At 47.0% G+C, this 22,271-nt stretch overlaps 1 protein-coding gene across 2 annotated transcripts in view; it reads right to left on the bottom strand.

The window, feature by feature from the left end:
- Nucleotides 1-10,037: 10,037 nt before the first annotated feature.
- The window catches only part of LOC132830311 (Na(+)/citrate cotransporter-like), a 48,943-nt gene continuing 36,709 nt past the window's right edge, over nucleotides 10,038-22,271 (bottom strand). For both annotated transcript variants that reach the window (XM_060847904.1, XM_060847905.1), the window contains exons 11-12: nucleotides 16,098-16,235; nucleotides 10,038-11,061 (exon numbers count right to left, since the gene is read on the bottom strand). In XM_060847904.1, the coding sequence (XP_060703887.1) occupies nucleotides 10,933-11,061; nucleotides 16,098-16,235 (267 nt within the window). In that variant the 3' untranslated portion in view covers nucleotides 10,038-10,932. The remainder of the gene's footprint in view (nucleotides 11,062-16,097; nucleotides 16,236-22,271) is intronic.

Here is a 22,271-nt window from a genome sequence, read left to right as displayed (position 1 = left end):
TACAGTACTGGTGGGGACAGGTCTGTCCCTGTGTAACACTGGGGGACAGTACCGGTGGGGACAGGTCTGTCCCTGTGTAACACTGGGGGACAGTACCGGTGGGGACAGGTCTGTCACTGTGTAACACTGGGGGACAGTACCGGTGGGGACAGGTCTGTCACTGTGTAACACTGGGGTACAGTATCGGTGGGGACAGGTCTGTCCCTGTGTAACACTGGGGTACAGTACCGGTGGGGACAGGTCTGTCCCTGTGTAACACTGGGGTACAGTACCGGTGGGGACAGGTCTGTCCCTGTGTAACACTGGGGTACAGTACCGGTGGGGACAGGTCTGTGCCTGTGTAACACTGGGGGACAGTACCGGTGGGGACAGGTCTGTCCCTGTGTAACACTGAGGGACAGTACCGGTGGGGACAGGTCTGTCACTGTATAACACTGGGGTACAGTACCGGTGGGGGACAGGTCTGTCACTGTATAACACTGGGGTACAGTACTGAGTGGGGACAGGTCTGTCACTGTATAACACTGGGGTACAGTACTGATGGGGACAGGTCTGTCACTATAACACTGGGGTACAGTACAGTGGGGGACAGGTCTGTCGCTGTATAACACTGGGGTACAGTACTAAGCTGATGGTTTCCATCTGAGGGTGTTAGGGGGAGGAGGGGAGGACATCGTAGATCTCCTAACTATAATTTTTCAGAGTTCCCTCGTGCAGGGGTCCTCCCTCTGAATTGGAACATTGCATATGTCACTCTGCTTTTTGAGAAGGCTGAAAGAGGAAATCTGGGGAATTCCAGACCAATCCGCCTCACATCTGTGCTGGGGAATTTGTTGGAGTCTGTTTTCAGGGTGGGGGTCACTGAATATTGAAAATTTTCAGTTAATCAGAGAGCCAGCATAGCTTTATGACAGGTAGGCCATACCTGACCAACCTCATTGAGTTTTCAAAGAGGTGATTAAAGTAGTGGATATGGGAATGTTTATGTACATTTACGATATGAAATTCCAGAAAGCACTCGATAAAGTCCCAAATTGACTACAGTTCCACTTTCAGCACTATAACAAACTCCGAGACCTCGGACTCTGCTCCCTCCTCTAACAGGTTCCTTGACATCCTGATCCATAGACCGCAGTCAGACAACCCCTCTACAATCCTCAATCCCGATGCCTCAGTACGCAGGTCCCTAATGTACACCGTCTACACAGATACCTGTGACTGAATTCCACACCAACTCCATTTACAAGTTTATGGGTGACGCCAGTGTTGTAGGTTGGATCTCCAACAGTAATGAGATGGAGTACAGGAGTACTTAACAGCATGGCGTAGAGACAACAATCTCCATCAGTGTCAGCAAAGCGAAGGGACTGGTCACCGATTTGAGGAAGTGGAGTGGAGGACAAGCCCTTGTCTGTGTCAGTGGTGCTGAGGTGGACATGGTCAAGCATCCTGGGAGTGACAATCACCAACAATCTGTCCTGCTCCACCCGCACTGACACTCCAGTCAGGGAAGCACAGCAACACCGTAACTTCCTCAGCAGGGTAAGGAAATTCAGCGTGTCCATAAAGGCACTTATTTTTACAGATGCAACATAGAAAGCATCTTGTGTGGATGTATCACAGCTTGGTATGACAACTGCTCTGTCCAGGAACATAAGAAACTACAGAGAGTTGTGAACACAGCCCAATGCATCACCCAGGCCAGCTTTCCATTCACTGACTCCGTCTGCATTTCCCACTGCCTCAGGAAGGGAGCGAACATCATCAAAGACCCCTCGCATCTCAGTATACTCCATTGGGCAGAAGATATAAAAGTTTGTATACTTGAACAAATAGATTTAAGAACAACTTTTAGCCCCCAGTTGTTAGACATGAATGGACATCTTTAATGTTAATGTGATCTCTCTCTGCACCTTCCCTGCAGCTGTAGCACTGTATTCTGCACTCTGTTTTGTTACCCTGATGCACTTGTGTAGTATAGTCCACCTGTAAAGCCTGTTTCACTGTAGCACGGAACATGTGACAGGAATAAATCAAACCTAAGACACTGTTATCTAAAGGTAGGAGCCGATGGACTTGAGAGCAAGTTTCTGATGGTTGGAAAATGGGTTGAGTGGCAGATGTCACAAAGTAGGGATAATAGGGAGGTAATCAGATTGGCAGGATGTGACTAGTGGTGTCCCACAATGATTAGTGTTCAGCTCCCAATTATTCACATTTTTAAATGACTTGGATAATGGCATCAAAAGCAACATATTTGCTGTAGACAGTGTGGATGATCGCACCAAATTACACAGGGGTATTGATAGACTAAGTGAATGTGAAAAACTGTGGCAGATGGAATTCACTGTAGGCGTGAGGTCGTCGTCCACTTTGGACTGAGAAAGGACAGATCAGGGAACTTTCTAGATGGTATGAGGTTAAATACAGTGGATATCCAAAGACAGGCACAGAAAATAATACAGAAAGCCAATAGAATGCTGGGATTTCTATCGAGAGGACTGGAGTATAAGGACATAGATGTTATGCTACGGTTATACAGAACCCTGGTTAGATCCCTGGGAGCAGATCTGGACACCACACCTCAGGGAGGATACATTGCCCTTGGAGGGAGTACAACATGGGTTTACAAGAATGATCCCTGGGGTTCAGGGGTTAAGGTTTGAGGAGAGATTATACAAATTAGGCCTGTTTTCTCTCGGTGTTAGGATAATCTGATCCAAGTTGTCAAGATATGAACAAGAAAAGACAGGGAAGGGAAATATAAACTATTTCCCTTGGGGATTCTAGAACAAGAGGCATGGTCTGAGAATTAGGGCCAGACTGTTCAGCAGAGATGTTAGGAACCACTTTAACACACAAAGGATGATAAACAGTTGTGGTGGAGTAGGTCTGTCACTATTGATCAGTTGTAGTCCATCTGAATGTATAGATTCCAGTTGTCTCCAGGGAGGGACCTTATCAAGAGGTTTTCCTTTGATGGTGAGCTGTACTGAGAGCAGTCAGTTGCTGTGGGGGTCAGTGGTATTAAATATCTGTGACTGTTGACAATAGTCTCTCGTGTCTCTATGAGGAATTGATGGTCTGTGGTAATCCTGATTTAGAGGATTTCTGCTCACAGCCTGAAAACACAATCAATACACAGTGCTGCTGCCAGCATTGCTAGAATTGTCCAGTATTCTCCATGATTGTGCCTATTTGGGCACTGCCATGTTTTTTAATGGCAGCATGCTCAGAACCTCCCCCATGTACAATGTGAACCTTTCGGGGTGGGGGGGAGTGTATCAGGACCCGCTGCTGATTGTTTAATGAGCTGTGGCAGGGTTACTCCTGTGTGTTGACCCAGTCAGTGTTTATCAGGGGCTGGGGGAAACGCTCTGTGTAAACACAGGGCTGTGTCTATTACTGCATTCTCTGCTGGTTTCATACAATGTTTAATCCACAGTAATGTCCTTTTGTAGATGTTTAATACAAATTCTGGTGTGTATTCACCAAAGCTGTTTAGATCCAAACTCCTTTCTAGGCTAAATTGTGGAGGTGACCCATGACGTGTCACTGATTGGCACACCGGCCTGTCCCCTTTCTTGGAGAAAACAGGGGCTGTTTTTGCTATACAAATGCAAATTGTTGTTGTTGGCAAAGATTCCAATCTGGAGGGACTTGGCTGATAGGACTCAGTATCTGTGAGGAGACGAGGGGGACACCAGAACTGCAGGGTTAGACAGGAATCTCCAGGAATGAATGAGAAATCCCAGTGGGAATACTGTGAACCAACAAGGAAGAGAACTACCATCAGGAAAATGGAAAAAGAGAAGGCTTTCCCATAGTGTTTTCCCTTCAAGTATGGAAGTGTTGGTGTGAGGGGAGGGGAGTTACTCTTCATGTAAGAGGAGGGAATTAAACAATCAGGTTATCAAAAGTGTGTTCTCTTTCTGATTGGCTGCAGAAAGGTTTTAGATAAACCCGGAACCTGACTGCAGCCCTTAACATAAACTCCAACCCCGACCCCAGGCACTAATCCCAAACCCTGATCATTAACCCCCGACCCCAGGCACTAATCCCAAACCCTGATCATTAACCCCCGACCCCAGGCACTAATCCCAAACCCTGACCATTAACCCCCGACCCCAGGCACTAATCCCGAACCCTGATCATTAACCCCGACCCCAGGCACTAATCCCAACCCTGACCATTAACCCCCGACCCCAGGCACTAATCCCGAACCCTGATCATTAACCCCTGACCCCAGGCACTAATCCCAACCCTGACCATTAACCCCCGACCCCAGGCACTAATCCCGAACCCTGACCATTAACCCCCGACCCCAGGCACTAATCCCGAACCCTGACCATTAACCCCCGACCACAGGCACTAATCTCGAACCCTGACCATTAACCTCCGACCCCAGGCACTAATCCCGAACCCTGACCATTAACCCCCGACCCCAGGCACTAATCCCGAACCCTGACCATTAACCCCCGACCCCAGGCACTAATCCCGAACCCTGACCATTAATCCCCAACCCCCAGGCACTAATCCCTAACCCTGACCATTAATCCCCAACCCCCAGGACTAAACCTGAACCCTGACCATTAACTCCTGGGAACTGGTTTTAATTCTAATCACAAGCACTAACCCTGAACCCCGGAAGCCAACCCTAACCCTATCACACTAACCCCATATACTAACCAAACCCTATCATCTTAACCCCATATACTAACCCTAACCCTATCACACCATCCTCATATACTGACCATATCACACCATCCCCATATACTAACCCTACACCTATCATGCTAAACCTATATACTAACCCTAACCCTATCACACCATCCCCGTATACTAAAACTATCCCTATCACAACACCCCCACATACTAACCCTAACCCTATCACCCGAACCCCATATGCTAACCCGATCCCTTTCACACCATCCCCATATACTAACTCTAACCCTATCACTCTAGTGGGTGGCACGGTGACACAGTGGTTAGCACTGCTGCCTCACAGCGCCTGAGACCCGGGTTCAATTCCCGACTCAGGCGACTGACTGTGTGGAGTTTGCACGTTCTCCCCGTGTCTGCGTGGGTTTCCTCCGGGTGCTCCGGTTTCCTCCCACAGTCCAAAGATGTGCGGGTCAGGTGAATTGGCCATGCTAAATTGCCCGTAGTGTTAGGTAAGGGGTCAATGTAGGGGTAGGGGTATGGGTGGGTTGCGCTTCGGCGGGTCAGTGTGGACCTGTTGGGCCGAAGGGCCTGTTTCTGCACTGTAAGTAATCTAACCTAATCTAATCTAACCCCATATACTAATCCTAACCCCATATACTAATCCTAAACCTATCACACTAATCCTAACACTATCACCCTAACCTCAGATACTAACCCTAACTCTATCACACCAACCCCATATACTAACCCGAACCCTATCACACCATCCCCATTTACTAACCCTAACCCTATCACAACACCCTCACATACTAACCCTAACCCTATCACACCATCCCCGCATACTAACCCTAACCCTATCACAACACCCCCACATACTAACCCTAACCCTATCACAACACCCCCGCATACTAACCCTAATCCTATCACAACACCCCCGCATACTAACCCTAACCCTATCACAACACCCCCACATACTAACCCTAACCCTATCACAACACCCCCGCATACTAACCCTAATCCTATCACAACACCCCCGCATACTAACCCTAACCCTATCACAACACCCCCACATACTAACCCTAACCCTATCACACCATCCCCGCATACTAACCCTAACCCTATCACACCATCCCCGCATACTAACCCTAACCCTATCACAACACCCCCACATACTAACCCTAACCCTATCACAACACCCCCGCATACTAACCCTAATCCTATCACAACACCCCCGCATACTAACCCTAACCCTATCACAACACCCCCGCATACTAACCCTAATCCTATCACAACACCCCCGCATACTAACCCTAACCCTATCACAACACCCCCACATACTAACCCTAACCCTATCACACCATCCCTGCATACTAACCCTAACCCTATCACCCGAACCCCATATACTAACCCGATCCCTATCACACCATCCCCATAAACTAACTCTAACCCTATCACCCTAGTGGGTGGCACGGTGGCACAGTGGTTAGCACTGTTGCCTCACAGCGCCTGAGACCCGGGTTCAATTCCCGACTCAGGCAACTGTGTGGAGTTTGCACGTTCTCCCCGTGTCTGCGTGGGTTTCCTCTGATGGGCTCCGGTTTCCTCCCACAATCCAAAGATGTGCGGGTCAGATGAATTGGCCATGCTAAATTGCCCGTAGTGTTAGGTAAGGGGTAAATGTTGGGGTAGGGGTAGGGGTATGGTGGGTTGCGCTTCGGCGGGTCGGTGTGGGCTTGTTGGGCCGAAGGGCCTGTTTCCACACTGTAAGTAATCTAATCTAATCTAACCCCATATACTAACCCTAACCCTATCGCATCCAACCCCATTTACTAACTCTAATCCTATCACACCATCCCAATATACTAACCCTAACCCTATCACACCACTCCCGCATACTAACCCTAACCCTATCACCCTAACCCCATCACCCTAACCCCATATACTAACCCTAACCCTATCACTCCAACCCCATATACTAACCCGAACCCTATCACTCCATCCCCATATACTAACTCTAACCCTATCACACTAACCCATACCCTAACCCTATCATACCAACCCCATATACTAACCTAACACTATCACACTAACCCCATATACTAACCCAAACCCTATCACACCATCCCCACATACTAACCCTAACCCTATCACACCAACCCCATATACTAACCTAACACTATCACACTAACCCCACATACTAACCCAAACCCGAACCCTATCACACCATCCCCATATACTAACTCTAACCCTATCACACAAACCCCATATGCTAACCCATATCCTAACCCTATCACACCAACCCCATATACTAACCTAACACTATCACACTAATCCCATACTAACCCAAACCCTATCACACCATCCCCACATACTAACCCAAACCCGAACCCTATCACACCATCCCCATATACTAACTCTAACCCTATCACACAAACCCCATATGCTAACCCATATCCTAACCCTATCACACCAACCCCATATACTAACCTAACACTATCACACTAATCCCATACTAACCCAAACCCTATCACACCATCCCCACATACTAACCCAAACCCGAACCCTATCACACCATCCCCATATACTAACTCTAACCCTATCACACAAACCCCATATGCTAACCCATATCCTAACCCTATCACACCAACCCCATATACTAACCTAACACTATCACACTAATCCCATACTAACCCAAACCCTATCACACCATCCCCACATACTAACCCAAACCCGAACCCTATCACACCATCCCCATATACTAACTCTAACCCTATCACACAAACCCCATATGCTAACCCATATCCTAACCCTATCACACCAACCCCATATACTAACCTAACACTATCACACTAATCCCATACTAACCCAAACCCTATCACACCATCCCCACATACTAACCCTAACCCTATCACATGTTGAGACTGAAACCGAATGGTCTCGTCTTCACGTGTTCGTTGGAAGGAGAGATCAAACCGGCTAGAGTTTGGAGCAAAAACACCGTTTATTACAGAATCAAGACTGGCAAACTATACAACGAATTCAAAGACATGCAATTCGTTGGAGAAGGCGTTCTGTCTTTCCCTTCGGATCTGGTGCAGTTATACTTCGCGCTTCCTCAAGTTCCCGGTCAGTTTTCCCTCGTTCGGTCTTCTCATTGGTCGGTTCACCTGTCTGTGAAGGGATTAGTGTCTCTATTGGCTGCCCTGAGATACCTGTCCAGCTCCTGCTGTGCTGAACAATGGGTAGACATCCTGGGTTCGGCAGTTTCCGATCTTGTAAATTAAAAGTTTATTGTTGGAAGGGATTCCTCATTGCTATGCGCCTGGCTGTCTGGGTGTTCACAATAGTTCTCCATAGCTGAATATACAGGTATTATCATTTAACACAGGACCCGAATGAGTTTGACGTCAGCGGAGGCATTAGCAAGTACTTTATCAATCAAGTGTAGTATCGGTGCGATTTACACTATCCGATAGTTACCGGTTTCCTTTATTAACAATGAGATTGTAACAGGATGATCTGAAACTGACGGACATGTTCTAATCCCCAAGGAATGTGGCCCCAGGCAGACAGTCCTGCAGTGGCTGGGTTTACTTTACATGGCTGTGTTTTAGCTGGTATCTGATAGTGTCTGCTTTAATAATGGTGCTCCCCTCCCTAGCCCCAATGTAGGTACCCCGATAGCAGATTATCCCCAACACACACCAACCCCATATACTAACCCTAACCCTATCACACCACCCCCTTATACTAACCCTAACACTATCACACCAATCCCATATACTAACCCTAACCCTATCACACCACCCCCTTATACTAACCCTAACCCTATCACACCACTCCCATATACTAACCCTAACCCTATCACACCAATCCCATATACTAACCCTAACCCTATCACACCAATCCCATATACTAACCCTAACCCTATCGCATCCAACCCCATTTACTAACTCTAATCCTATCACACCATCCCAATATACTAACCCTAACCCTATCACACCACTCCCGCATACTAACCCTAACCCTATCACACCATCCCAATATACTAACCCTAACCCTATCACACCACTCCCGCATACTAACCCTAACCCTATCACACCATCCCAATATACTAACCCTAACCCTATCACACCACTCCCGCATACTAACCCTAACCCTATCACCCTAACCCCATCACCCTAACCCCATATACTAACCCTAACTCTATCACTCCAACCCATATACTAACTCTAACCATATCACACTAACCCATACCCTAACCCTATCCCACCAACCCCATATATTAACCTAACACTATCACACTAACCCCATATACTAACCCAAACCCTATCACACCATCCCCACATACTAACCCGAACCCTATCACACAAACCCCATATACTAACCCATATCCTAACCCTATCACACCAACCCCATATACTAACCTAACACTATCACACTAACCCCATATACTAACCCAAACCCTAATCCTATCACACCAACCCCATATACTAACCCGAACCCTATCACACCAACCCCATATACTAATCCTAACACTATCACATCCAACCCAGAGCCTGAGCATTAACCCCAACCCCTAAGCATTAACTCTGATCCCTGGGCACTGATCCTAGTCTCAACCCCAAAAGTGCTTTGAACCTGAACCCAAGGGTGAGGGTACCTGGAGTGTGTGAGTGTGTGTGTGTGTGTGTGTGTGTGTGTGTGTGGGGGGGGGGGGGGGGGGGGGGGGGGGGGGGTGTTTGATGGAGAATGGTGGGAGAGCTCTGGGGCTTGTGACACGGTAGCTCCCAAGGTTCCGTCCAGACGACAAATGAATTACTTTTCAATCGTCCTCCCTGCTGCCTTGCAGATTAACCTTTCACTGACCGGTGTGGTGACTGCCTCTGTGTTTTTCTGCACCAAGGTGTCACTTTAACCTTCTGTGTTTGTTGTTGACCTGAGAATGTCATGTGACCCAGGATGTTCTGGTGTTGTTATGTTTCTTTTGGGCTGGTTATGACCTCTCTCACTGTGAGTAAATGTTCAACAGCAAGAGGTTGTTGTTTGAGAATGGTTTGGAATAAAATCTGAAGGAAGAAAGTTATTGTTTCATCCTGTCAGGGTGAGCTGTGGTTACAGGTGAATTCATAGAGAGCCACAAGTGAACTCAGAGGCAAAGCCTTTAACTGAAAATGTGAAGAGAATATAGCTCAGGGTGAAAGGTCATGTAATGAACTGTCCTGCAATACACTCAAAGTTAGCGACCCTACCATAAGGAGTTCCATGGGATAGGTGGGTTAGATGGGTTGAAGGTTTCTCTACAACTACAGGACAACCCAAGGATACTTGAACCGAAAAGAGAAAACAAATTTTCAAACCATGATTCAGGATTAACACTGACTGATTTTCAAAGGCCACTTTATTGAAAAGGTTTTGATCTAAAACAGAAGAAATGGAGGAGACAGGCTCTAAAAGAATGTACTGATTGAACACAAAACAAACATTAGACAGAATGTGACACTGACACCCTCTTGTATTTTCACTGGATTTGATGACCTTTTCTGTTTTGTTGAACTGAGGGGTATAAACAGTGAGGAACAATTCTCAATTCCAGGCTGATAACAGGTGACAGATCCAGGTACCCAGACTGGTCACCTCACTCAGTTTCATCCAGGACTGAGCAAACACAACTTGCATTTGTATAACGCCTTCGAGATAGTAAAACATTCCACACAATTCACAGGCGTATTGTTCAGCAAATACTCACACACAGCTATAATGAGCTTGGGGACCAGTAGTTTGAAAAAGAGGCATCTCTTCAGTGGGTTGGGGTGGGGAGGGGGGAAGCAGAGTTTGCGAGAAACGTGGGGAGGCTGAGGGAGGGTATGTCAGAGCTCAGAGCCCAAGCAGCTGATGGAATGGCTACAGGCAATGGAGTCAGTAACGTCAGTGACCAAGGGGCCAAAAGTGCACAGTGCAGAGATCTTGGACGGTTAGTGGGTCCAGACAACGTTACAGAGTGACGGAGGGACAAGGCTGTGGAAGAATTGGAAACCAAGGAACCCAACTAAAGGCTACAGCTATTGGAGATAATTCAGGCTTTTAATCAACACACTTATCATTCCGCTCAGTCAAGTGATCTATGCCCCATACATCACACTTGGCCCAGTCACATCTCTCTAGGATTCACTGTGTGTAGGCCACAGCGTCTAATGCTCCACTCTCCCCATTTCCCACCTCAATACCCTCCGGCTCCCACATGACGGAATAAAAATGCTCCCGGTCTCACTCTCTCTGGGTGACGTTAGCCCATTCGGGGAAGCTGTCCAGATTGAACATGAGCCGACCCCAGGTGTTGATGGCGAGAGTGACACTGGCCACTCCGATGATGTTCAGCATGAGCCCAGCCTTGACCTGTGGAAAGGGAAAACATCGATTCCATCACATTGGTTTAAATCTACCCTCAGAAAGCTGGCTACCTTAAAAAAAACATTCCTGATGTTGGGAGGGAGGGAGGGAGCTCACGGAGATTAGTGCGAGTGCTGGAGTCTGAAAGAAGATCACAATGCACTGGAACAGATAGAGGCCATTCAGCCCTTCACTGTCTACAGCAGTGTAGCCATTCAAGTCTTTTACACAGGAAATAGAATGTGGCCATTCAGCCCCTCACAGGAAAAGGTGGAGGCCATTCAGCCCCTTCAATCTGTTGGATTGATGGAGCACAGACAGACTTTGTTTCACCATTATAGCTGTGCTAGCTCTTGTAGATTACTCCCACCTCTCCACACTTTTCCCCATTACCCTGCAATATCTTTCCCAGAGTATTCACTGGGATATAAATCAATAATATTTCCAATCACTGAATGTTCAATAACAGAAGGACACAGATTGAAGGTGATTGGCTGAAGATCCAAACGGGGAGAGGGGTTTGAAGGTACAACCATTGCAGGGTCGATGGGAACGAGTGCACACTGGGGCTGGATGGAGCCCCACGGAGCTCAATGCCTCCTGATACATTGATTATTCTGTGATTCATTCCTACAGTTTCTCTCATTCTGTTTTTGAAAGTTCCTATTAAATCTGCTTTGACCAGACTTCCAAGCAGCCTGTTCTGGATCACAACTCAGTGTGACAGAAATCCATTCCTCCCCTTACTTTAGGAGGCTTTGTCAAACCTCTGAACTCCCATTCCTGAGCCTAGTGTTGCAGACACAGTCCTTTCCTGTGGAAGCTCTCAGTATTATTCCAACAAGCCCCTCTTGAGCTTCTTTCAGAGAACAATCTCAACTTCCCACATCTCTCCATGTAACTGCGAACCCTTGTCCCCAGAAACATTTTAATAAAATGCTGAGTGCCCTCGCCAAAGCCTTGACATCTCTGCCAGTACCTGGTATCAGACTGGGCACAATACACAGGCACTAACCAGAGGTTTATAAATAAAGCTTGTGGTTTAGTGCTTCATTGCTCTTGTACACTTTGCCTGTTTTGATTAAGCTGATGCTCTGTCTGCTTTTTAACAGCTTCCTAACCTGTCCTGTCACTTTGGAAGGTGCACCCCTCCCCCTGGTGTCTCGGTGCATACAGCCACTCTACAGCTGTACCATTTAGTTTTGGTTCCCTCATCTCCTCCTCCCTCCAAAAATATAACACTTCACACTTCTCTGTGTTATCCTGTATCGGCCATGAATCTGCCCCATTCCGATCGTCTGTGTCCTTTCAAAGGCTGCGATTCTCCTCCTCATTATTTCCTTGTTCCATATCATCGACACGTTTTGAAACTGCCTGGCAATTTTTGTATTCCCACACGAGGTGGGCATTGTGAACAAGAGCAGTTTTTGTTGCCTGTTGCTAACTCCCCTGTGAGTAGCTGGTGCTGATCTGCTGCAGGCCCATGTGGTCTGGGTATAACCCATTGTGCTGTTAGGAAGGTAATTCCAGGATGTTGACCCAGTAACGGTGCAGGAAGGAGGAGAGATTTCCAAATCTGGGTGGGATGTACTTTCAATGGAGGGGGGGGGGGGGTTATACGCAGTAATGTGCACCAAAGTCTAGATCATGAACATTCTGCAGACAGAGCAGTGCTTGTGACTCCCAGACAGACCAACATGTACTCCCTCCGGTCTGACACACAGCTGTTCATCACTCCATCTTAATTTGTGCAGAGCCATTACACATCTGGCCGCAGCACCTTTTACCCCCCAAGGACCTGTCCTTCACCAAGAAGCCTATCCCATGGAACTTATTCAAATTCCTTATGAAAGTCAATATACATAACATGCATCTCATTACCCTCAACAGTCTGAGTTCAATATAGAACTCAATCAATTTATTTGATTATAAATTAACTTCAACAAAATCATGACTTTCATTAATGAGCTCATGCTTTCCAAGTACTCATTTTCTCCCACTTTATTGGTCGGTTTGTTGTTAAACCCCATTTCCCCATCTTGGCTCCACATCTATATAGAGACAAAAAAAAACTGCAGATGCTGGAATCCAAGGTAGACAAGCAGGACAACAAAGAACAAAGAAAATTTACAGCCAAGTACAGACCCTCCTGCCCTCCAAGCCTGAGCCGATCCAAGTCCACTCCCTAAACCTGTCGCCCAATTCCTAAGCATCTGTATCCCTCTGCTCCCCACCTGCTCATGCATCTGTCCAGACACATCTTAAATGAATCTACCATGCCTGCTTCTACCACCTCTGCTGGCAACACCTTCTAAGCACCTACCACCCTCTGTGTAAAGTTCTTGCCACATATATCCCTCTTCCAGGAGGCTGGAAGAACACAGCAAGCCAGGCATCATCAGGAGATGGAGAAGTCAATGTTGCGGGTGTAACCCTTCTCCAGGACTCAGGACCTCTCTTTGTTGACTTCTCCGCCTCCTCACGCTGCTTGGCTTGTTGTGTTCTTCCAGCCGCCTGCTGTCTACCTCCATTATCTATAAAGGCACTTAACCCAAAACAATCATTCATTGGTCACAGTGTAGAAATTTCCATTGCTCCTCCACATCTCCAGCTCTCTCGGGTAGTGAGCACTCCCTTTCCTGTCAATGGTTCCTGCTGATTTCACCCCTGAATGGTTTGGGTCCTGTTGTCAGACTCTGTCCAGGTTCAGGACCCCCACCAGACAAAATTGTTTCTCTATATCTTCCCTTCTTTTATGATTTGAAGAGGTTGATTCCCAAATGCCAGTCCAATGTGGCCCCTTCCTTCATTGGACTATACACACAGTTTCAAAAAACCCTCCTGGACCCTTCTAAATAATTGCTCCCCATCAAAACCCCTGGCATTAATGGAATGCCAGTCAATATGGGAGAAGTTAAATTCACCCACCACAACAATCCTGTTATTTTCACACCTTTCCAGAATCGGACTACATACCTCTTCCTTTATCTCCCACTAGCAGCTGGAAGGACTGTAGTACAGTCACAATACTGTGATTACATTCTTCCTATTCCTAAGCTTACCCATAATGTATCGCTGCAAGATCCCTTCAGTATGTCCTCCCCCCAACACAGCTGTGAGACGCACTCATAACGGTAATGCAACTCCCCCACCTCGTTTGCTTCCTGCTCCGTCTTGTCTAAAACATCACTATCCCAGAACCCTGAGGAGCACTGACATACAGAGGGATCTGGGCATACAGGTCAACAGATCCCTGAAAGTGGCAATACAGATGGCTAAGGTGGTCAGGAAGGCATACAGCATGCTTGCATTCATTGGCCAGAACGTCAAATATAAAAGTTAGCCAGTTATGGTAGAGCTGTACAAAACTTTAGTGAGGTCACATTTGGAAAACTGCGTGCAGTTCTAGTTGCCACACTACCAGAAGGACCTGGATGCTTTGGAAAGGTGCAGAGAAGGTTTACCAGAATGTTGTTTGGTCTGGAGGGTTTTGGTTATGAGGACAGGTTGGATAAACTCGGATTATTTTCACTGGAAAATGGAGGCTGAGGGGCCAGCTGATAGAAGTCTACAAAATTATGAGAGGCATAGATACGGTGGATAGTCAAAGGCTTTTCCCCAGGGTGGAAAGGTCAATTACAAGAGGGCAGAGATTCAAGCTGAGAGAGGGAAAATGTTTCACACAGAGGGTGGTGGGTGCTTGGAACAGTTTGGCAGTGGAGGTGGTGGAAGCAAGCATGTCAGAACAGTTAAGGTGTATTGTTATAGACATGTGAACAGGAGGTGAACAGAGGGATAGACATCATGTATGGGCAATAAGTAGTGGGTTTAAGTAAGCATTAGGAATTGGCACAGGCTTGGTGGGCCGAAGGGCCTGTTTCTGTGCTATACTGTTCTTTGTCCTGTTGATAGGATTCAATGGTCTTTCTCTCACTTTTGCAGAGGTTGTGTTACTCCAACGTGGTAGCAGGTAACTGTCTGAAGGTATTGGCTCATCAGAAACAGACCTAACACTTGGAACTGACAATTTTAGCCACCTGCAGAGGTGCTGAATCCCAACAGCCAATGGTCCCTGGGACAAAACCAACATGGCACTGCATGACCAAAATGGATGGTCATTGTGCACAGGAATTGGGAAAGTCTACTTCTGTGGTTCCATTACTAATATTTATCAGTACTTTTTGTTAAATTGAATCTGCTATGAATATGTCCATTTCGTCAGTCTATGTTCTTCAGAAATTTGTGAATATCTTCCTGTTTGTTGGCATTGGAGAGTCAGTAACGAGGGGTCAACAATTTAAACTTGTCACTTAGATAGTAAGAGGGGACATTAGCTCGAATGTCTTTCTGGAAGGGATTTTGGATTGTGGAGTGTTAGAGTACTTTGAGTTGGAGATCAATAGCAAGCCTTCAGGGGAATGTGGTTAAGTATCTGACAAAATTCTCACAAAAAGGAGGATAGCGGCATTTGTTTTCTTTGCTTACAGTCAAGTGCTGGCAAATGGAATTAGTACACCCCTGTAGTCAGTGGGTTGAATTGCACCAGACTCGATGGGCCAAAGAGTCTTTTTCTGTGTTTAGACCTCTATGGTTTCGAGCCAGTACAGACAGGATGTGCTGAATGGCCACCTGTCCCATAAATGTCAGTGGGTTGGACATCGGACTGTCCAAGCCGCCAATGTGGCCGGGCGTGTGTCGGTGATTGTCTCTGATTACACAACCAACCCAGAGGCTGCAGGAACATATAAACTAAGGCAGCAACTTCAAACTATTCAAGGATCAACTGATCCCAATGGCTTCAGTGTCGAACAGCAAGATGTCTCCAGCCTTTGTCTCTATCTGTCTCTTAGAACAGGAACCAGATTAGGCAGTTTGGCCCCTCAAGCCTACTCCGCCATTCAGTACAATCATAGAATCCCCACAGTGTGGAAGCAAGCCATTCAGCCCATCGAGTGCACATGCTTATTCAGATTGGGAATTAGCTTCACTTTCCTGGCTGTTTCCCATCGCCCCCCCACTCCTCTGCCAATCAAAATACTCACCATATCGAAGACCCTGAGGTGACCGTAGGAGAACACGATGGCGTTGGAGGGTGTAGCAACAGGCAACATGAAGGCAAGGGAAGAGCTTAAAGTGGTCGGGATCATCACGTACAGAGGATTCAGCCGGATGGTGGTGGCCTGAATTGGAAAGATTGAGCGAGAGGGACAAGTTAGCAAGGAGGAGGCGCTGACACATCCGCTCTGTGTTTGTATTTTTGGATGGCAGCGCACTGGAATACATTTTGATGAACAGTCATTAAAATCAGTCTTTATTAGACTCAGGGTTTCATGTTATCCTGCACAGCACAGAGGGAGCCAGTCAGCTTTATGCTGTTTACTGGAGCAAATCAATCAGTTCCACTCCCATTCGAAGTCCCTGTGTATATTGCAAATCCTATACCAGCACTGAATCCCAAAAAACCCCAGGGCTGCCTCCCGAATAGCATTGTGTGTCCATCTACAGTACATATCCTGCAATGGGCCCCTCATGGGGCTCACCATTTACTTAAGGCAAAACAGAGATTTGTAACATACCAGCTGTTCTAGTCAGTAATGCTGACATTCTAAAGAAAAACATGACTATTCTAAAAAAAAGAAATCTTCACCATGAATTAGTATATCAAATTTAACCGGCTCTGAATGATGGAGAAGGCTCAAGGGGCTGAATGGCCTTTGGATGAAGCTGAAGTCTCTCTAAGGATCCACTGGCTCCCTTTAATGAGGGAGGATGATGTTGGTCAGTGATCCCTCCCTCAATCTGAAGCTGCTCAAATCAAATGAATCGCAACATTTGTCCCATTGTCCCCTCAATAAGAAGTATAGTATACCATTTTGGATGCTGTTGGGGACAATGACCTACCAGGGGAATGCCACAGTGGCCAGGTTTCTGGCACTGAGTCTGGCTCTAGCTCAGAAGGGAAAGGGGGGAAGAAGAGAGGTGCAATAGTGATAGGAGATTCAATGGTGAGAGGAACAAACAGAAGATTCTGTAGCCATGAGCAAGACGCCCGGATGGTGTGTTGCCTCCTGGATGCTAGGGTCAGGGATGTCTTGGATCGAGTATACAGGATTCTTAAGGGGGAGGGAGAGCAGCCAGAGGTCGTGGAACACATCGGCATCAATGACATAGGTAGGGAAAGGGATGAGGGACCTGAAAAGAGAATATAAGGAGTTAGGTTGGAAGCTAGTAGGCAGGACGAGCAGAGTAGTGATCTCAGGATTGCTATCGGTGCCATGTGCCAGTGAGGCTAGGACTGGAGAGCGAGTGCAGATGAACACATGGCTGCAGGGGCTGGTGTAGGACGGCGTTTCAGATATGTGGATCGTTGGGACACCTTCTGGGGAGGGTGGGACCTGTATAAGAACTGGAGGGCACCAATATCACAGGTGGGAGGTTTGCCAGATCTTTGAGGAAGGTTTAAACTAGATTGGCGGGGGGTGGGAATATGAGCTGCAGATCAGATGATGGCGTAGGCAGTAAACAGCCAGATACAGCGTGCAGAGAGTCTGTGAGGAGGAATAGGCATTTGATAGGACAAAGGTGCAGTCAAGTGTGATGGGTTGAAGTGTGTATATTTTAATGCAAGGAGAATCAGGAATAAGAGTACTTGGAACTATGATGCTGTGGCCATGGATATCACAGGGACAGAAATGGCTGTTGGATGTTCTGGGGTTTGGATGTTTCACAAGGAATTGTTAGGGCGGGGGACGGAGGTAAAAGAGGTGGAGGAGTGACATTGCTAATCAGGGATAGCATCATAGCTGCAGAAAGGGAGATCGTCCTACAGAATCAGTATGGACGGAAGTCAGAAACAGGAAAGGCACAGTCACTTTATTTAGGCATTTTCTACTGGCTCCCCAATAGCAACAGAGGCACAGAGGAGAAGATTGGGAGGGAAATTTTGGAATGGTGCAGAAATAATAGGGTCATTTTCATGAGTGACTTTAATTTCCCTAATATTGATTGGAACCTATTTAGTTTAAATAGTGAGGATGGAGCAGTTTTTGTCAGGTGTGCCCAGGAAGGGTTCCTGATGCAATATGTAGATAGGCTGACTACAGGGGAGGCCATATTGAATTTGGTACTTAGCAACGAACCAGGCCAGGAGTCAGATCTCTCAGTGGGAGCGCATTTCGGTGATAGTGATCACAACTCCCTGACCTTTACTATTGTCAAGTAGATGGACAGGAGCAGACAGTATGGCAAAATATTTAATTGGAGAAGGGGGAATTACAATGTATTAGGCAGGAACTGGGGTGTCTAAATTAGGAACAGATGTTCTCAGGAAAATGCAGGACAGAAATGTGGAGGTTGTTTAGGGGAGCACTTGTTGATAGTGCTGGATAGGTTTGTCCCACTGACGCAAGGAAGGGATGGTAGGGCGAAGGAACCTTGCGTGACAAAGGATGTAGAACATCTAGTCAAGAGGAAGAAGGAGGCTTACTTATAGTTGAGGGGGCAAGGATCAGACAGGACTCTATAGGGTTACAAGGTAGTCAGGAAGGAACTGAAGAATGGACTTAGACCTAGAAGGGAGCATGAAAAAGCTTTAGCAGATAGGATTTAGGAAATCCCTAAGGTGTTCTACACTTATATGAGGAACAAGAGGATGGCCAGGGTGAGGGGAGGGCCGATCAGGGATAGCGGAGGGAATTTGCACCTGGAATCAGAGGAGGTAGGGAGGTCCTGAATGAATATATTGCTTCAGTTTTCACTATTCGGAGGGACCTTGACGATTCTGCAGACAACGTGAAACAGACGGATGGGCTAGACCAGGCTGATGTTAAGAAGGAGAATGTGCTGAAAATTTTGAAAAACATAAGGATGGATCAGTCCCCTGGGCCAGACGGGATATACCCAAGGTTACTCCAGGAAGTGAGGGAAGAGATTGCTGTGCCTTTGGCGATGATCTTTGCATCCTCACTGTCCACTGGAGTAGTGCCAGATGATTGGAGGGTGGAAATGGAAAATGTTATTCCCTTGTTCAAGAAAGGGAATAGGGATAATCCTCGGAATTACAGACCAGTCAGTCTTATACCGATGGTGGACAAAGTATTGGAGAGGATTCTGAGAGGTAAGATTTATGATTACTTGGAAAACCGTAGTTCGATTAGCAGATAGTCAGCATAGCTTTGAGAGGAGCAGGTCATGCCTCACAAACGTTAATGAATTCTTTGATGATGTAACAAAACATGTTGATGAAGGTAGAGCAGTGGATGTGGTGTACATGGATTTCAGCAAGGTATTTGATAAGGTTCCTCATGGTAGGCTCATTCAGAAAGTAAGGAGGCATGGGATATAGGGAAACCTGTCTGTCTGATACAGAATTGGCGGCCCATAGAAGACAGAAGGTGGTAGTAGACGGAAAGTATTCAGCCTGGAGCTCGGTGACCAGTGGGTGTTCCGCAGGGATCGGTTACGGGACTTCTGCTCTTTGTGATTTTTATAAATGACTTGGATAAGGAAGTGGAACAGTTGTTTAGTAAAGTTTACCGATGACACAAAGGTTGGTGGAGTGGTGGATAGTGTGGAGGGCTGTTATTGGTTTCAACGGGAAATTAACAGGATGCAGAATTGAGCTGATAAGTGGCAGATGGAGTTTAACCTGGAAAAGTGTGAAGTCCTTCAATTTGGAAGGTCGAATTTGAATACAGATTACAGGGTTAAAGGCAGGATTCTTGGCAGTGTGGAGGAACAGAGGGATCTTGGGGTCCATATCCAAAGATCCCTCAAAGTTGCCACCCAAGTTGATAGGGTTGTTAAGAAGGTGTATGATGTGTTGGCTTTCATTAGCAGGGGATTGAGTTGAAGAGCTGTGAGGTTATGCTGCAGCTCTATAGAGCCCTGGTTAGACCCACACTTGGAATATTGTGTTCCGTTCTGATCACCTCATTATAGGAAGGATGTGGAAGTTTTAGAGAGGGTGCAGAGGGGATTTACCAGGATGCTGTCCGGACTGGACGGCATGTCTTAGGAAGAAAGGTTGAGGGAGCTAGGGCTTTACTCATTGGAGTGAGGAAGGATGAGAGGTGACTTGATGGAGATGTAAAAGATTATGAGAGGCAGTAAGAGAGTGGATAGACAGAGGCTTTTCCCCAGGGCAGAAATGTCTATCATGAGGGGGCATAATTTTAAGATGATTGAAGGAAGGTTTAGGGGAGATGTCAGTGGTAGGTTCTTTACACAGAGAGTGGGGGGTGTGTGGAATGCACTGCCAGCAGTGGGGAGTACAGTTGGATACATTAGGGACATTTAAGCGACTCTTGGATAGGCACATGGAAGCTAGTACAATGTAGGGTATGCGTGTTAGTCTGGTCTTAGAGTAGGATAAAAGGCCAGCACAACATCAAGGGCCTGTACTGTTCTATGTTCAATGTCATTGATGGGACCCTGGGTGGGAAAGAGCTGCTGCTGTGACCGGCCAAGCAACACTAACTGACCCCCCAGCCCCCCTCCCCCTCTCCCTCCATGTGTCTCGCTGCTGCTGAAATAATCAATGTGGTGCCTCAGAGATACAAGATTTATCCCAAAGCCGGTCACAGCCAATGAGGTACTCTGAAATATGGTCACTGTTGCAAAGTTAGAGCCAATTTGCTCACAGCGAGCTCCCCCAGACAGCAATCTGAGAAATGACCAGATCATGTGTTTTGCTGCTGAATTATTGGCTGGGACACTGGGATTAACTGCCCTGATCTCCTTCAAAATCATGGGATCTCTTACATCCATCGAAAAGAACAAGCAGCGGGTTTCATATCTCATTGATCACATCACGGCCCTGTACATTCAGAATAAACACCCACAGAATCTCAGTGCCAAATCCTGTTCATCATGGGGCTTCTCGTCTGTTGGGTTGGATATTTCGATATCACCTTCAGCCGATTTATTGAAGATCACGCGAGTGAACTATTAACACCAGCATTGAATGATTACACCAAGTTAACTTGGGTTCAATTGTCTTTCATTAAACAATAATCCTACTGCCCGTAATCCCACACACAACAGCAAGGATCTTTGTGACACAGTGGTAGTGTCCCTGCCTCTGGGCTGTAGAGGAACAGGTTCAAGTCCCACCTGTTCCAGAGGTGTGTAACGTCATCTCTGCACAATAGGGAGGGAGCTCTGGGATTTTGCCTCAGTGCTGGTGTAGGAATGGGATATACATGGGCCCTTTGAGGGAGAGCGGGACTGATTGATTTACTCCATGGGTAAACAATATGAAGGTGAATGACTCCCTCTGTGCTGTACTGGGCAACATGAAACACTAATTGTAAAGACTCGTTTGAATGATGGTTCATCGAAATTCATTCCAGTGAGCTGTCAGTCAGTTGCTGACAGCACTGTGTGGAACATCTGTCACTTCTATCCCAACAGCAGCAATTCAAAACTTCACTTCCTGTCCTGTTCAGTTCCCCTATCCTCCTTTGCCTCATTCCCCCAGTCACAGCACAACTTCCACTCTTTATTCTATTTCCTCGGTGTGATGGAATATTCCCCACTTGCCCTGCATGGGGGCAGCTCCAACAACACTCAACAAACTCGACACCATCCAGGACAAAGCAGACGCTTGATTGGCACCACATCCACAAACATCCCCTCCCTCCCCCCACCGACGCTCAGTAACAGCAGTGTGTACCATCCCCTCCCTCCCCCCCACCCACACTCAGTAACAGCAGTGTGTACCATCCCCTCCCTCCCCCCACCGACGCTCAGTAACAGCAGTGTGTACCATCCCCTCCCTCCCCCCCACCCACACTCAGTAACAGCAGTGTGTACCATCGACAAGATATGCTGCAGAAATTCACCAAAGATCCTCAGACAGCACCTTCCAAACCCACATCCACTTCCATCGAGAAGGACAAGGGCAGCAGATACATGGGAACACCACCCCCTGCAAGTTCCCCTCCGATCCCCTCCGATCCCCTCCCCATCCTGACTTGGAAATATATCGCCGTTCCTTCAGTGTCACTGGGTCAAAATCCTGGAATTCCCTCCCTAAGGACATTGTGGGTCAACCCACAGCACACGGACTGCAGTGGTTCAAGATGGCAGCTCACCCCCACCTTCTCAAGGGGCAACTAGGGATGGGGAATAAATGCTGGGGCCCAGCCAGTGACACTCCCATTCCAAAAATGAAACAGAAAATTAGATTGGAGGTTTGAATGGATTCATATTTG

This window comes from Hemiscyllium ocellatum, chromosome 31, assembly GCF_020745735.1.
Source record: "Hemiscyllium ocellatum isolate sHemOce1 chromosome 31, sHemOce1.pat.X.cur, whole genome shotgun sequence".
Taxonomy (NCBI): Eukaryota; Metazoa; Chordata; class Chondrichthyes; order Orectolobiformes; family Hemiscylliidae; genus Hemiscyllium; species Hemiscyllium ocellatum.
Note: the sequence above shows the minus strand (reverse complement) of the source record. Positions and strands in the feature narration are given on the sequence as shown.